General features: G+C 28.8%; 3 protein-coding genes and 1 long non-coding RNA gene across 8 annotated transcripts in view; 3 read left to right on the forward strand and 1 right to left on the reverse strand.

The window, feature by feature from the left end:
• The first annotated feature begins 884 nt into the window (after positions 1 to 884).
• Positions 885 to 7410, forward strand: Brms1 (breast cancer metastasis-suppressor 1-like protein). Of its 2 annotated transcripts, XM_076313089.1 has the most exons (4): positions 885 to 901; positions 5682 to 5790; positions 6187 to 6408; positions 6504 to 7410. In XM_076313089.1, exons 3-4 carry the CDS (start codon positions 6191 to 6193, stop codon positions 6976 to 6978), a joined length of 693 nt encoding a protein of 230 aa, XP_076169204.1. In that variant the 5' UTR covers positions 885 to 901; positions 5682 to 5790; positions 6187 to 6190; the 3' UTR covers positions 6979 to 7410. The 2 variants fall into 2 exon arrangements, with proteins under 2 accessions (XP_076169204.1, XP_076169203.1); XM_076313088.1 differs by lacking the exon at positions 885 to 901 and having other exon boundaries at positions 5683 to 5790; positions 6171 to 6408.
• LOC143147658 (uncharacterized) lies at positions 4222 to 9320 on the reverse strand. Of its 4 annotated transcripts, none has more exons than XR_012992314.1 (5): positions 8995 to 9320; positions 5245 to 5278; positions 5003 to 5085; positions 4811 to 4908; positions 4222 to 4676 (listed from the first exon to the last, which is right to left on the reverse strand). It is a non-coding gene; the product is annotated as an uncharacterized LOC143147658 (long non-coding RNA). The 4 variants fall into 4 exon arrangements; XR_012992313.1 differs by lacking the exon at positions 8995 to 9320 and adding an exon at positions 5427 to 5594; XR_012992312.1 differs by having other exon boundaries at positions 5003 to 5278; positions 8995 to 9318.
• Eno (alpha-enolase) lies at positions 9039 to 13593 on the forward strand. The gene is made up of 7 exons (XM_076313086.1): positions 9039 to 9294; positions 9818 to 9923; positions 10219 to 10392; positions 11346 to 11503; positions 11669 to 11969; positions 12209 to 12495; positions 12661 to 13593. Exons 2-7 carry the CDS (start codon positions 9861 to 9863, stop codon positions 12980 to 12982), a joined length of 1305 nt encoding a protein of 434 aa, XP_076169201.1. The 5' UTR covers positions 9039 to 9294; positions 9818 to 9860; the 3' UTR covers positions 12983 to 13593.
• A 138-nt stretch (positions 13594 to 13731) lies between these two features.
• Positions 13732 to 15927, forward strand: part of LOC143147653 (uncharacterized) — a 114425-nt gene continuing 112229 nt past the window's right edge. Inside the window, exons 1-2 of the mRNA XM_076313082.1 lie at positions 13732 to 14077; positions 14603 to 15640. The gene's annotated coding sequence lies outside the window, so the exon portion shown is untranslated. The remainder of the gene's footprint in view (positions 14078 to 14602; positions 15641 to 15927) is intronic.

A 15927-nucleotide genomic window follows, 5' to 3' on the forward strand; every position in this document is an offset into this window, starting at 1 on the left:
TTGTTAGTCGGAACTCTTACCTGAATACAAATTTTATCTAACCCTGACAGGTACCCATCTTGAGTTCGAAAACAGCTCGTATCCATTGAGTGCTTTGCAAATGTAACGAATGAAACATTATTTCTTATTAATAACTCGTGAAGTGAGCATTGAGCATTAAAATTGACTAACGAGATGCAATCCCACTAATTATCAGTTTCTATCAAACAAGCTAGTCACTGAGCACAGTAATCGAGTTACAGTCAAATTGTTAGGGATTCGAAATGTAGCGTGAGGCAAACGAATAAAGACTCCATCTAGCGGTTACCAGTAATTAGCTGCTCAACGCCATCTATCTGCGCTAATTATTACAATAGTCCCGTGATAACGCGTTCCGTGTATCTCGATAAATGCACGGCACGAGCTACTTCTTTTATAAATTATATCAATTTTTTCTTCGTAGCTTTTTCGCCTTTTTCAAACTGTAAATTTAATTAAAATTAATTTTTTAACTGGTTTAAGTGCAATACTAAAATTATACCTTTTCAAAACTTTCTTCGGTTTTACATATTAATTTACTGTACAAGAAAGAACAGTCAATTACTGCATTTATCTAAATTAATTGAAAGCTAAGCAATGCTATTACTATTATCTTTGTTTATGTCTGTATATTTTGTTAATGAAATAGTAACTTCTTTATTTACTGCTAACAATAAATAAGGTTTCGGTTAATTCACCTCTCGATGCGAGTTAATGTGTGTACGTTTATGTAACTTCGCATTATTGCTACACCACAGTCTGCAATTTGCACTATATTTCACGCTTTCACGATGTCATGTTGGTATTAGTAAATATGAAATATCCGCGTTAATTGTAACCTCGGTGTAGTGATTTTTAATGCAAGATTACGATACGTGCAAAGGTAAAGTTTCGTTGTTGCGTTTCTAGGTGAAATATTCAAACGTGTTTCTAATCCTATCAAAACGTCAATAATCGATTTTCTAATCCGTACATCCTAAGTATACCTCATCGTTCGTTTCACAACCACCACAGATTAATACTAACTCAATATATACTTGTGTAATACTGAATAATATCAATACACATCGGTTATAATTATAATAAAATTAAATTTTTTTTCAAAACCGCTTCATAAACCAAAAGTAACAACTTCTTATTAATTAGCATATATTTAGACTTTTTTTTATTTCGAATAAATTTTATTCGACTTGGACTAATGATCGTCTCTGTAATTAGCGTGGTTAACGCAAAATGATATATCGTGATATAATTAAAGGTGTGACGAATATTTTTACATGAGAAACTGGCCTACATTTTATAACAGTCAAAATTATATGCAAGTGTTGCACAAAGATTGTTCACGTTTTAATTGCGTGTCATAAGAGTTGTTTGCATCGCAGTAGTGATTTCGATGCGTGGTACAAGCTGTTAAAGATTTAAAAAGAAAGACTGCACTTTATATTTTGTACGAATACAGATCTTTGCTCATTTTTTTTATGCGCGAAGAATATTGAAGATGGTCTGACGAATCTGATTGACAGATTAAAACGACTCAAAAAGGTGCTGTTATTGGTCAGGAAATTGTAGGTGGTGCAACAGTGAAACTAGCGAAGGTGATAGAAAATTGATGTCAAGGAAGTGTTTGCAGAATGTTTAGGACTGACTTGGTGCAGATCTATTGTTTTAAATCGTCTTGGGTTGTCGTTTTCAAGGTCGGATGTCTGAAGAAACGCAACGTCCGGAAATTGTTTTCTGGACATCGGTAGACACCACACTCATGTTACGCTGTAACAGCTGTAAAACGTATATTTTTAACAGCATAATAACATCTTTTTATTTCTACATTAAAATAAACATTCAGTTCAACAAAATGATCAACAACTTCTACTTTGCATTTAACATGGTTCCCTCAAAGAACTTTCAATGCTCCGAGTTATATTGCTTTTAGCTAAATCATTCAAATTGATCATCCTCTTCAAAAGTCTGTTTAAAATTTTTGTTTGAACAAGTGACAAACATTGAACTGAACCGTACCTTGTTTCGTAAAACAGTGACGAATTCTTTATTTTCTCAGAATCTATCCAATACGCAATAAATCAATACTGCACCGAATGTTTAACACGCATCGAAAAACATGCAATAAAAAATGGTTAAAAAAAGAAATTTCTCAATAAAATTTAACAAAAATATTTATCATACGTATCCACAATTGTTAAATATTTTTACATTCTTGTTATTTCAACTGTTACGATGTGAACCATAAAATGAAACGTGTAAAAATATTTATTGTGCACGAGATAACATTGCGGAAACTTCTAATTATTTTGAAAATACACAGACATTTTTCATAAAACCGACTCTTTTCCAGTAAATAAAAATGCAATTTGGTACAATAATTAATATAATTCATTCGTACAATGAAAGTATTGTTTGCGTACGATGTAGAAATTAAATTTCTATTTTCAATCTATTTTCAACAAAAACTTTTAAAGGAAGGAAACATTCTCGCAATATTCTATCGAATGTTATACTAAATAGTTTCGCATAAACCGAAGTTTCTTTTTCAAACTTTCACAAAAAATGTGACGTAATAATAAATTTTTTATTTTCGGTACTTTTACTACACAATTATTCGCTTACGCTTGCCTAGATAATTATATTGCCCAATTGAATTCTACCGAATAAAATGGAAGTAATTGCGATGAAAATAAGAATTATAAATTCTTATATTATTGACATAATTTATCAAACATGTGAAACATCTTATGAGTTCTGAGTATATCAATTTAATATAAATCGAGGATTACAATAATAATAAATTATTCACTTCGAACAAAAAATGAAATTAATTTTTGTTTAAAATTAACAAGTTCACACCGAATGATCGTTATCGTTCTTTTTCGGCGAGAACATTATTTAAACGAATATCGTCATAAATTTTGCACATCTAATTCTCCGCAGTTAGAAACTCTCCTAGTCGTTGGAAAGTAATACGTTACTCGGTCGATTTTACTCGAACTTCGGTGGGCTCTGTTTCAAATGAATACATTTGCCCCAATCCCTTGGGATTTTCATCGGCAACACCGTGATATCTTGGTGTGCCAGTTCTGCGATTCAATTTCAGGCTATGCATTCTGAGAATGATTTACAACGTTCATTTGTTAAGCCTTTTTAATTTAATTTTCCAAACGTAATAAATACTTCAAATACTCCGTACTTTAAGGAACGCTTTTTATCCGAGACTCAAAATATCCATATCATTGAAGTACTATGCGCAATGTTAATTACACTTCATTTGGAGTATATATCTGATTAACTGTATATTCAAAATATGGAGTACCGTTGGAAAAAATCTGGAAATTTTAATAAATATATATTATGTCGTATACGATTCCAAGCTCGTATATTTCTACTATTAATTTTCTCAACATCGATTTCAAATATGTTTTAAGCTTATAAATTTGTGGTTTATAATACTGCGAGATTTTCCATACCGACTATAGCGTCTTGTGTTCTTGCACGGTCGATATTGATCTAGTCTTTATACACGTGCTCTAAAACCAAGTCTCCTCGTTTAAAAATTTATAGAAAACGACTACCCCTGCTATAAGTTCATATAAGTTTTCATCAAACGCGGGTCAGTAGGAACAGAACACAAAGTCTGATCGATAATAGTCGTCAACCGAAGAAACACAATACGGTGTAAAACGTTTACACACTAACAACGTAAAATTAATAAAAACACAAGCAATAATTTGAATACCATAGTATTTATACATTTCTGCAAATAAATCTTTGTTATTAATGATGTTTATTTTACGTTCGTCAACGAATTATTGGACTGTATTGTAAACGTAATGAAATTATTACTCTGAAAATACGCAACCAAATATCGAAACAAGTTTTACGGTCACGCGTTATTATTTCCATTTCGTTTCAATGTATATTGTATCTTTATGACATCTTACACAGTACTTGAATTGATTTTCATATACAATAGACACGTGCAACATAATATTTCATGTACCATTTCAATTTTTACGCAGTTAAAATTGAATCTTTCAATAGTTCTTATTATAGTACTCTAATTTGTGTACAATTGTTATTTGAAACGACTCGCCGTTGTATATTATACAAAACTGTTTATAAAATTAAAAATTTAAGATGAAGTTAATTAGGATTAATATATGAAATTTAGGGAGTATAGAACTGAAAAGTGTGTAGCGTTTTAAATATCACTATTTATTAATACAAAATAAACGGTCGTCATCGTCGTAACACATAATTGATCGATAAATATTCATTCGCGTGAATCATGCAGAAATCGATGCGCGAGCGTTAATTTTGCATTATCGGAGAAAACACTTATCTAGAGCTGTCGTTGATAATTTAGTAAGGGGCGTATGGTTGATTATATTTACGGGGAACTCCGATTCCTACTGCTTTCGAACCGTTCATCTGTTCATTTAGATTCTAGATTAATTCTCATGAATTCCCTTAGATACTTGAAAAAAATTTAGGAAAAGGGACATGCACAAAGTTATGCATACAGTTACATGATATTCTGATTTGTCATTGTCTCAAGATTCCAAAGCTTTATGTGTACCAAAATCAGCATCAGAAACATCAGATGGTACTGCAGCTATAAAGATGCCAGTTTCTATTAGAAGATGAATCTATAAAACAAGTATTATATTGAGAATAACCATAAAAATATGTTTAAGTTTTTTAAAGTAAATCTAAATATAATACATATTATAATAAAAATATAATTGTATATACTCAAACATTATACTTTATTTAATCGTACCTGTAGCTTTTGGTCTTCACAAGAATCAAAAATCTGTCGTGCCTTAATACATTAGACTGATTCTTTTTCTCAGGTAACTATACTTGAAAATTAAAAATCTACAACAATAAGTAGTTCTTTGGTATATATTAGGGCGCTCTATAAATTTTTGCCTTTATTTTTCTACTATATAAAGTAATATGTTAATCTTACCTATAAAGCTAACATATATCCAGCTTTGGCATCATTCCCATTTTCTTCAAATGTCTATATACATATGATTTTGACACGTCCAACTTTTCTCACAATGTTCATTGAATTCGTAATCAACAAATTAGATGAAGACATAGAAAGTAAACAAAAGTAGTAATAGCAATTAGAAATGATTAGGTTTTAATAAATAAAAACTACACATCTAATTCATCGCAATGTATTTTGGATAACGCTGTTCATACTTTTGCTCAAATGTGCTTTCAGTAGAATCTCTGTCTGTAAAAGAGAAACACAAAGATACCAACCAGGGCATTGTTTGAAGTAACTTAAGAATTAGATCTCAATGTATTATTTCATTGCCTTAAAATATATCATTCCACTAATATTAAATTTATTTTATTCAACACTTATGCAATACACTTACTGTGTAATTTAAGTCAGTAAACTCAAATGAACAACACGATTATTTATTATGTAAAACAAGAAACATTAAATAACTAATTGAGAATATTTTGCGAAAACTAATGCACACGTACTTTTAGAAACTCAATCTTTAATATGGTATACAACAATTAACGGTTAAATATAATTTTATTTATGTTGTTATACCGTAAAACTTGAAGAAATAATCTCGAACAAATTTTAATGCGCATGCTCAACAAGAATTCCACATGTTTAGATGATCAATTACAAATGGTTGCTTCGCGTAATACTTGACAGACGTTATTTTGTCTTCTGCAATACTAAATATTTTGCGACGCTATACAAATAAACAAAATTATTTCACAGTAAGTATTTATGCATTAATATTAAACTTTTATTACTTATTAAGATTTTTTAACATATTTTCATATATGTTTCCAATAAAATTTTCTAAATTTCTAATTGTAAGAAATACTAGTATTTTTGGAACACATTTTTGTGGTTTAATATTGTTAACTAAACTTCATAAACATTTGTTTATAATTCTTCATTTTGTTTCATTATCGTATAAATTAAAAGTTTAAAAATATTATGAGCATTGCATTTGTGGTTATATTATGATCATAAAAATTTATTTAATAACATATATTACACGTTGAAGAAGTATTAACTTAATTGTTCTTGTGTTTTGAGAATCTTTGCTTTTTTAATACTCAATCTATCTCTTTTTATTTAATCCTGTAAGTGAACTTAAAACTTAGACAGATGCCAAGCGTTAAAGATGAATCAGAAGCAGAAGGGGAAGAAATGTCGCATGATAGTAATGAAAGTAACCAAAGCTCTGCATCATGTGACAGTAGTGCAGAACATAGTGATAGTGATGACTCTTCGGAAATGGATGAAGATGAATGTGAAAGGCGACGCAATGAATGTATGGAAAACTTAGTAGATTTGGAACGTCAATTTACTCTTCTTAAAGAGCAGTAAGTAATCTGTTTCATGTTATGAATTTTATTGGAAATAATTAACTGTTAAAAAAAAACATTTTTGTTATTATAAATGTGGTATGAAATTTTAGACTTTACCGTGAAAGAATTACTCAAGTAGACACAAAATTAGGAGAAGTTCGGGTTGGAAAATCTGAAGAATATTTAGTACCACTGGAACGTTTAAAAGAAAACATGAAAACAAAAACAGAAGTAGCTGGAATACTAAAGCAATATAGATTACAAAATATACAAAACAAATTTTTAGCAGAAGAACAGGCTGCATTGCAAAATTTTGAAAGTGAAAAAGAATTAATCTGGGATTGTATTCATAATGATTTACAAGACAAGATACGCAGACTGGAAGAAGATAGAAACAATGTTGATATCCATGCAGATCTATGGCTAAATTCAACTGGTAGAAGGCGTAGAAGTCACACTGAAAGGAGGAGGGCTGTTTCTGTTGCTGGGCCTTACATTGTTTACATGCTTAATGATGCAGATATTCTTGAGGATTGGGCATTGATAAAGAAAAGCCTAAGTAGTCGGAAAACTGAAATAATCTAATGCTTTATACAAAGATACAAAAATTTTGAATGAAATAATTATAATGGTGTTAATGTATTGCTCTTGCATAAAAATGAACTGTATAAACAATTGGAAAGCAATAATTGCAGTCACATTGCAATATTGACGCTTTCCTTAGATTTATAATGCTTGTATAGGGTGCCTTTCTGTATAACACTTTGATCTCTACAAAACCATTTTGAATGACATTCAAATATGTGTGACCTGTGGAAAAATTTCACGATACAATACTTATGCCTTTCAGAAAACAATTTATAAGCTGATAAATATTAATTGTGAATATAGAATTAAATTTAAGAATGTAGTAATTATGTTTTACTGTTAAAGTAACATAATGTTAAGTGTAAAAACTAATTTAAGTAATTGTTGCATATAACATTAACTGTATTCAGTTTATTTATAAATGATTCTGTAAAATAATTTTTTTTTAAATATCAAAGTCACAAGTATACTTCCTGAATTTAAAAATTATAGAAATTTGCAATTTAAAATTTGTTAAGAAAACTGCCTTTTAAAGATCAATTCATTTAATTTTTAGCAATGTTATATCATTGTTCATGTACAAATTGTATTATACTAATTAAATATATTCCATATTTTTGAATAAACTTTGAATAAAAATAATACTGTTATTTGTCAAAGATATCTTGGATACATAAACATTGATAATAATTCGTTAATTTGTATGTTTATAATAGATACAAACAATTAGAAAAACAAAATAGTTGATAGTATTGCTTTCATTAATTTTAAATTTCAATGATCAATTTTAGTGATTTATTAAATTAAATTTTCAATCAAAATTCGAGTTTAAAAACTATTAAAACTTGTATCTGAATTTGCATTATTCGTGGGCTTATCTTCAGAGGTAAATTTAATATTTATTATTCAAAAGGATAGAGAAAGTTCATACAAACATTGTATTCTATGTGCCTTCTTTCTGAGCATTTCTTCACAACAGAAGTCTGTTTTTGAAAAAATGATTCAATATGATCATTTTAAAATTGAATTTAAGATTTTAAATAGAAATATTTACTTAGTAATATTTGCACTAAATGTAAATATACTAATTTAACAAAATACTCTATGTATAATATAGAAATGCATAACAGCTTTTCTACATAGAATCCACAGTAGAAATATAACCGTGATATTAAATGAAATCATCTTCAATTTTTATGTAGATGTTAAGTCATATAAACTAATGATGTTGAATTTTACTGAATCATCTAAATATTAAAATCTATTTAATTTCTTGCATTCATCAATTTTATACAGTGTTCTGGAATTTTTCCAACAAATTACAGGGACTTAATCTATAGGAAAAAATAAGAAAGAAATATTATATATGAATTTCATAATAAATGTCTTGTTATAAAATTATAAACTTAACAAATAAATACTTTATTACAAAATTATACATATTGTATGCATAAAATATGTAATAATATATTTTCCATCACAGCATACAGATCAACTCTAGTCTGCTGAATTATTTTAATACTTTCACCCACTGTTCTCATATAACTATTAAGTAATCAAACTTGCATGTCAATTTCGTATCTAAGCACAAAAATAATATTTTAACACATGATAAACAACAAACTATACAGACCAGAGTTGATCTATGTATTATAATGGAAAATGCATTGTTATATATTTTAAGTATACAATTTTTATTTATAATTTTGTAACAAAGCATTTATCGTCACACTTTGTTCATTTAATGAATTTAACAACTTTAATACTAACTGAAATGAGTTTATAACGCTGCAAAATATGCGTAATTATACATGTTATACAAATACAGTATGTTAAATTATTAAGATATACTAACGCATTCTTTTTTTAACATTTGCACATTGAAAGTATTATACAAAGCTTCAAAATTTCGGTGATTTGTAATATTTCACAAGTTTCCGCGCTTCCATATTAGTGGCTACCATAAAACATGAATAATACAATATAGAGGTAGGTAGTTGTAATGTAACTTACAACCAACCGGTGTGATAGTGTAGATATCATGCGTAATGTACCGTTCATTTTTTAATCGTCAGATCATTCAAATTGCATTCGATAAATAGTTTAAGATTCTTCTTTGAAATCCTATACAGAGGTTAACATTTATAATCAATAATTTGTAACAAAGAACTTCAGTTTTGGCGCTTCTGCGATTACACTCGCACCTTAAACAGTTCAGAATCGATATGAGAGATTCGCAATTCGAGGTCAACTGTAGGACAGAACACCATTCTACTTCGAACACTTCAAGTGGATTGTCACGCGTTACATTAGGTGAGCAAATTTCGTTCAACTTTCGCCATTCGTTCAATATTTAAAAGATAATATTCTCCAAAAATCAGTGTGTTGAAAATGATACCAAGATTCCGTTCATAAATTTTTTGAAGTGATTTTTCTCTAGAATTATAAATAACATGTTCCGAATATCCACCGCGTGTGCTACGTGTTTAAATTTTACTTTAAGGTCATTAAACTTGATATTTTAAGCAGCTTACAATCAATTTGAAGAATTTAAGGCCTTATAAACGAGAAAACAATTTGTTGCATGATTCATTTTTCAGATTTCCTCCAGTGACCTTGACAAGGTCAAATACATTATCCAAAATCTATTGTCGAATATTAGTATTTTGTCCGACAAATATTTAAAACGTTCAAACTAAGTTATAGTTTCATACTACACTATTGAGATTAAAAAAGATGTAGTATTCTTTCCTAAAATTCTTAATTAATTATGGCTATATATTTTAGAAGTTTTAATTTATTCTCTTATTCAAATTACAAAGTATTTCTGTTCTAGACTTTTAACCTCTAAGTATAGTACTATTAGTCATTGTGAAAAAATGCCGATCCAAAGCATCAAAGCACGACAGATCTATGATTCTCGTGGTAACCCAACTGTAGAGGTAAGATTATATAAAATATAATGCTTGGGTACATACAATTATATTTGAATCATAATATTCTCACTATTAGGAGGCAGATTTCCTTTAATGTAAGAGCCTTTATCATATAATAAATGTTATAAATTTGTATAAACTTTTATCATACAACTGTTACTTAACAATGCAAATTTTAAATCCTCATTTCTGAGCTATTTTTAATTGTGCAACAAATCTTTGTCTGTAATATATTTAGATTTATTTTTAAAATATTGAATGTACTTTTATGATCATTTTTAATCTAATACTTATTTTACAGGTTGATCTTGTCACAGAAAATGGCCTCTTTAGAGCTGCAGTACCATCTGGTGCTTCAACTGGTGTTCATGAAGCTTTGGAACTTAGAGACAATGATAAGTCAAAATATCATGGAAAATCTGTGTTCAAAGCTGTAGATAACATTAATAATATTATTACACCTGAATTGTTGAAGGTAATTTATTAATATCTTATTTAAAGGTTGATATTAATATTATTGCAAACTTGGTGAGTTTATATTTTGAATTTAGGAGGATATGAAGTAAATGATTATTTAATTACATAATGCAGAAGGTGTTGTACATGAATGTATCTAAAGTAATATTTAGCTATAATTTCTTAAACATTTAGAGTTCTTCAAAAAATTTTTGAGAATATAAAAATTAAACAATCATAGAATATAACATAGAATCCTTTAAGAAGTTATAAAGAAAAATGGAAATGTACAAAAATATTAACTATAAAATGTAATTGTTAACGAATTATGTATTTAATAAGAATACATATTTTAAATAGTCTAAAAAATATTAAATATAGATAGTATAGAACTTTCAAACTCTACAGTGATCACAATGGCTAAGACAATATTAGTTAATACATTTGCTATGTCCTTTGACATCAATTAGTCCTTATGAATGACTTCTGATTGATTATTATGTATAATTACTACACATTGAAAGGATTAACATATAAACAATCATTAATAATTTATTGTATCAATATAGTACTTTATCAGTAATTAATAATATTATTGAAAGAATTGATTTAGTAGATTTCTTGCCAGTTGTCTTAGTAAGAGGTTACACCACTATGAAAGTTAAAAAATTGCAAGTTTGTGACTTTTTTTTATGACAAAAGCATTCATTATAAATAAATTGTTAGTGAATATAATAATACACATTCTTAAGATTACATAAGGAAAAATAATGTTGCAAAGTCCTATTTTAATCAAAAGATAGGTGTTAATAGGTAAGCCTTCTGGATAAACAAGGCTTGCTAATTGACATAATATTTGCTCATCCAAAATAAAAAAAATTATTTAATTTTTGATGAGTTTGAAAAAAAATATAGAATTTCTACTATAAAATTGACCGACTTAAATATAATACTAAAATATTTACTATTTAGGCAAATTTGGAAGTTACTCAACAAACAGACATTGATAATTTTCTTTTAAAACTTGATGGCACACCAAATAAGTCAAAACTTGGTGCTAATGCACTTTTGGGTGTTTCATTGGCTGTTTGTAGAGCAGGAGCGTCTAAAAAAGGAGTGCCATTATATAAGTAAGTAAATTAAATTTATAATATATATGTAGTATTCAAATTCATAATGAAAAAATATAATTATTTCTTTGAGACAGCAAAACTAATCCGAAGTCTGTTATTATTTTATAATACTGTTTTTGAGTCTTTATAATAATGATTTTGTAAATTATTTTTCAACTGCAGATATATCGCAGAATTAGCCGGAAATACCAACATTATTCTGCCAGTTCCAGCTTTTAATGTTATTAATGGTGGTTCGCATGCTGGAAACAAATTAGCAATGCAGGAGTTCATGATTTTACCTACTGGGGCTGCTAATTTTACAGAAGCAATGAAGATGGGTAGTGAGGTCTATCACCATCTAAAAGCTGGTATCAAGAAGAAGTTTGGTCTTGATGCCACTGCTGTAGGTGATGAAGGTGGTTTTGCTCCCAATATTTTGGAAAATAAAGAAGCATTAAATTTAATCATTGATGCTATCAAAGTAAGTGTTACTATTTATGTTTTAAAAGAGAAATAGAATATTGTATCAATGAATTGATCAAGTTTAGTATAATTTTCAATAAATTCATTGTGACACTAATTAGTAAAAAACCAATAATTATAATACATCATAATACATTATTTTAGATATCAAATACTTCATTTATTTATTTATTTCTCCGATTTATAAAAGATTTGATTGTGATTAAGAGCGTATTTTTTAAAAATTATAAAATTTAGGTTGCTGGATATGAAGGAAAAATTAAGATTGGTATGGATGTTGCTGCATCTGAATTCCACAAGAACGGAAAATACGATTTAGATTTCAAGAATGAAAAATCTGATCCTAACACATACTTGGAACCACAGGCCTTGAAGAACTTATACCTGGACTTTATTAAAGAATTCCCGATTGTTTCGATTGAAGATCCGTTTGATCAAGATGACTGGGACTCATGGACTTCCATAACATCTTCTACTCCTATTCAGATCGTGGGTGATGATCTTACTGTCACAAATCCTGAAAGGTAAAATTTTCTATTACAGAAAGAAGTTTGAATGGTACAAACTGATTAAGTATTATCACATACTGTGATAGTATGGATACATTTTTTGAAATTAGTGAATACAAGTTTATTACTTTAATTTAATATTGATAATGTTAACACTGGCATATTATTAATACGTTACAGGATTAAAACAGCTATTGAAAAGAAAGCTTGTAATTGCCTGTTATTGAAGGTCAATCAAATAGGTACCGTTACAGAATCAATTAACGCTCACAAACTTGCCAAGAGCGCTGGGTGGGGTACCATGGTGTCTCATCGTTCTGGAGAGACAGAAGACACGTTTATAGCTGATCTAGTTGTTGGACTTTCGACTGGTCAAATTAAAACTGGCGCACCTTGTCGTTCAGAACGTTTGGCTAAGTACAATGAGATTCTTCGTATTGAAGAAGGTTTGGGTGCGGCTGCCAAATTTGCAGGCGAGAAATTCCGTAATCCTCATGCTTAAAACATTCTATCTGTTCTCTTTATTAACATGATGCTCTAGTTAATATATATATACATTGCAACACAAGTGGAACCTATACTTCTACAACCCCTAAAATTGTGTTGGTGGAATAGAGTCGAATGATTTTTCTGTAATTCTAGAATGATGAGTTGTTGAACAATTATAAGAATAGACTTGGATACAAAGTGTAAGATATAGAGTCACTACTAAAAATATCATTGAAAAATTAATGTATTAATTCATTGTAATGTGTCGGATAACATGTAATAATTCAATTAGCATAATGCAGGCAGTTTACCAGTGAATTATTAAAATCTTATTTAAGAAAATTAAAGTATATAAATATATGAAAATATGTATTTATTATTTTTAATATTGTTTTTCGTGCGTATTATGAATATGTGGATCTTGGTCAATATTCTCTTGTTTTAGGTAAGATGTCGTAATTAAATGTAAAAAAGAATAATAAAGCCTGGTATCTGCCAATTTAAAAGCACAAACAACTTATGAATAAACAAACTTGATGTTTATTTAAATAAATGCATAAAAAAATTTCATAAAATCCGTTGTCACGAGCATACATATAAAAGTAAATAAAATTATTTGCTATATGTTAACAGTATTTTCAATTTTGTGTAATTCGTATACATTGTCATACAAAAATATTACGATTAAATTTTATGCAAATTTGAAGAAATGTAATCGTTAAAAAATTTAAAGGAATATAAGTTTTATATAATAAACTGTATACAAAAGAATACGATTATAAATTCAAATGTGCTAGGAAACCTAACAAAAAATTAAAAAATATTCATCTTTTTCTCATCAATTTACTCGTCGTGTTCTTTTATTACAACTTGTATTCATTTTACACGAACTGTGAATCCGTTTGTAACCATTAAGGTACTAGAACTAATTAAAGTAATTAATGTATTAAACTAATTATTCAAACATCACATAACCAACCTTAAACATGTGCTTATAATTACAGTAACTCCTTATAAATTTCTATTCGGATGTCGCAACTTACGGGGGAAGTAAATGGAACTTATTGCTCTGATTATTTCAGTTTACTGGCTGCTGTTTACATTAGGGGTAAGAGTGAGAACGAGTGAATGTGAACGAGATAGTTAATCTTTAATCGTTGGGGCTTGTTTCTCGCATAATAACTGCCCAACGAATATAAAAGTATTATTTACTAAAGTATTACAATCAAAAGTAATACATATTTGTACATTTTGAATATATAACAGTTTATGACGTTAAAATAAAATACTTAAATTTTACTTTTGATTGTAATTCTCCATTGATACGTTTATGTGTAATTTAATTGTATATAATTCTTCCTATATGTGTGCTTTGAATATTAGTTATGCATGTGTTATTTGAATTTTCGTGATATTCTAACATGATATTTTAACATGTTTTATTACCTTTAAACTATTAGAACTTTCTCGCCTGTCTCCAAACTTTTAAATATGTTCCTGTTTGGTATCATTTTCATCGCAAGAATCTTAACAACCTAATTAAAGCAGTCTTATAATGATATGATAAAAAATTTGTCTTTTCTGCTTCGGTAATTCGTTAATAACATGAATTATCGTTTATCACGATTCGTAGAAAATGAAGTGTCGTATACCATGCCAACAGTTCCGGGAAGCAGTAAGGATGATTTTGTTGCAGCTCGTCTGGGCAAATTTAGTGCATCCTTCGAGAACTTACTGTATATGTATTATACTTTTGCCATGGGTCGAATTATTTTTTACATTCAAACACATTTCTGAAATTTAACATTTACGGGAGGATCCTTTAGTACATGTATGTGTAGTACAAAAAATAAATAATAAAATGAGATCGTAGAGAGCGATACTCAATAGTAACAATAAATAATAATACGAGTTTCAATGACATTTATAACTTAGAAAATAAGCGTGGTTTGATCGAGTGTCTTTTTAAATAGAAATGATTGGTATTTGCGTAGGTAAAGTTTTTATTTACAATTGTACAACAAAATTTTGTTATGGACAGCCCTTTTCAGGTGTTAAAATTTTGTCATAAAGAAAGGCTGGCTAGGGTGGATGTCTATGCAGCAATTATCACGTGGTGGGACCTGGAAAATTCATATTACTTAGATTGTAGTTAGTAATTGTATCACCAGTAACAACGTAATTTAATTATTAATTATATAACAAATAACATTAGCAGATTGACCGCAATTTGTTACGTATAATTTTTTAGAAATGTACCTATATATGGTATCGAAGGTATCGTACAATTAAGTTCGGTTGTAAGGTATCTTCTATACCATGTGTAGTTATGGTTCTTAATAAAGATAAGTGAGAATGGACAGAGTCATAAGAACGTAAAAAATCGCAAATTCTGATTCTTCGATTAAATGAAGCAAAGAAGATTGAGAAAGCTTATATTTATGTACAAAATAACAATATATATCTGTGATTTGCCAATAAGAAGGAATGGGTGGCGCCATCTAGAAAATTAGAATTCGGAGGTACACTATGTGTGGTGACGTCTTCCAGTTGAATTCTACAACTAGCAGGCTACGAACTGTTATCAACTTTTGCTAGTTGTCAATCAATAATCATATTCCTAAAAATAGCAGAATCCTTCACCTTTTGCACGTCCCGGTGTCTCTAATAGGTAAGCCTTACTGTTAAGTCTGTAATAATGTAAACATCACCAAATAGGAAAATGGAAAACTTTGTAGGTTGTAATTACGTTATATTGGATGTTCTACTTATAACTTTATCATCTGTGTAGTAGTTCTTTGTTATCAGTAAATGTTTTTTGCAGCAACGCATGGTTTTGCGAATATTATATGTATACTGACAACGGTACAATAATTCCAAGGAATTATTTTTAGGCTTCTGTCGTAATTCATTGATTTACAGATTCGTTCTACGTTGTTGAACTTAGTAGACCTCGTT

Source organism: Ptiloglossa arizonensis, chromosome 5 (assembly GCF_051014685.1).
Source record: "Ptiloglossa arizonensis isolate GNS036 chromosome 5, iyPtiAriz1_principal, whole genome shotgun sequence".
Classification (NCBI taxonomy): Eukaryota; Metazoa; Arthropoda; class Insecta; order Hymenoptera; family Colletidae; genus Ptiloglossa; species Ptiloglossa arizonensis.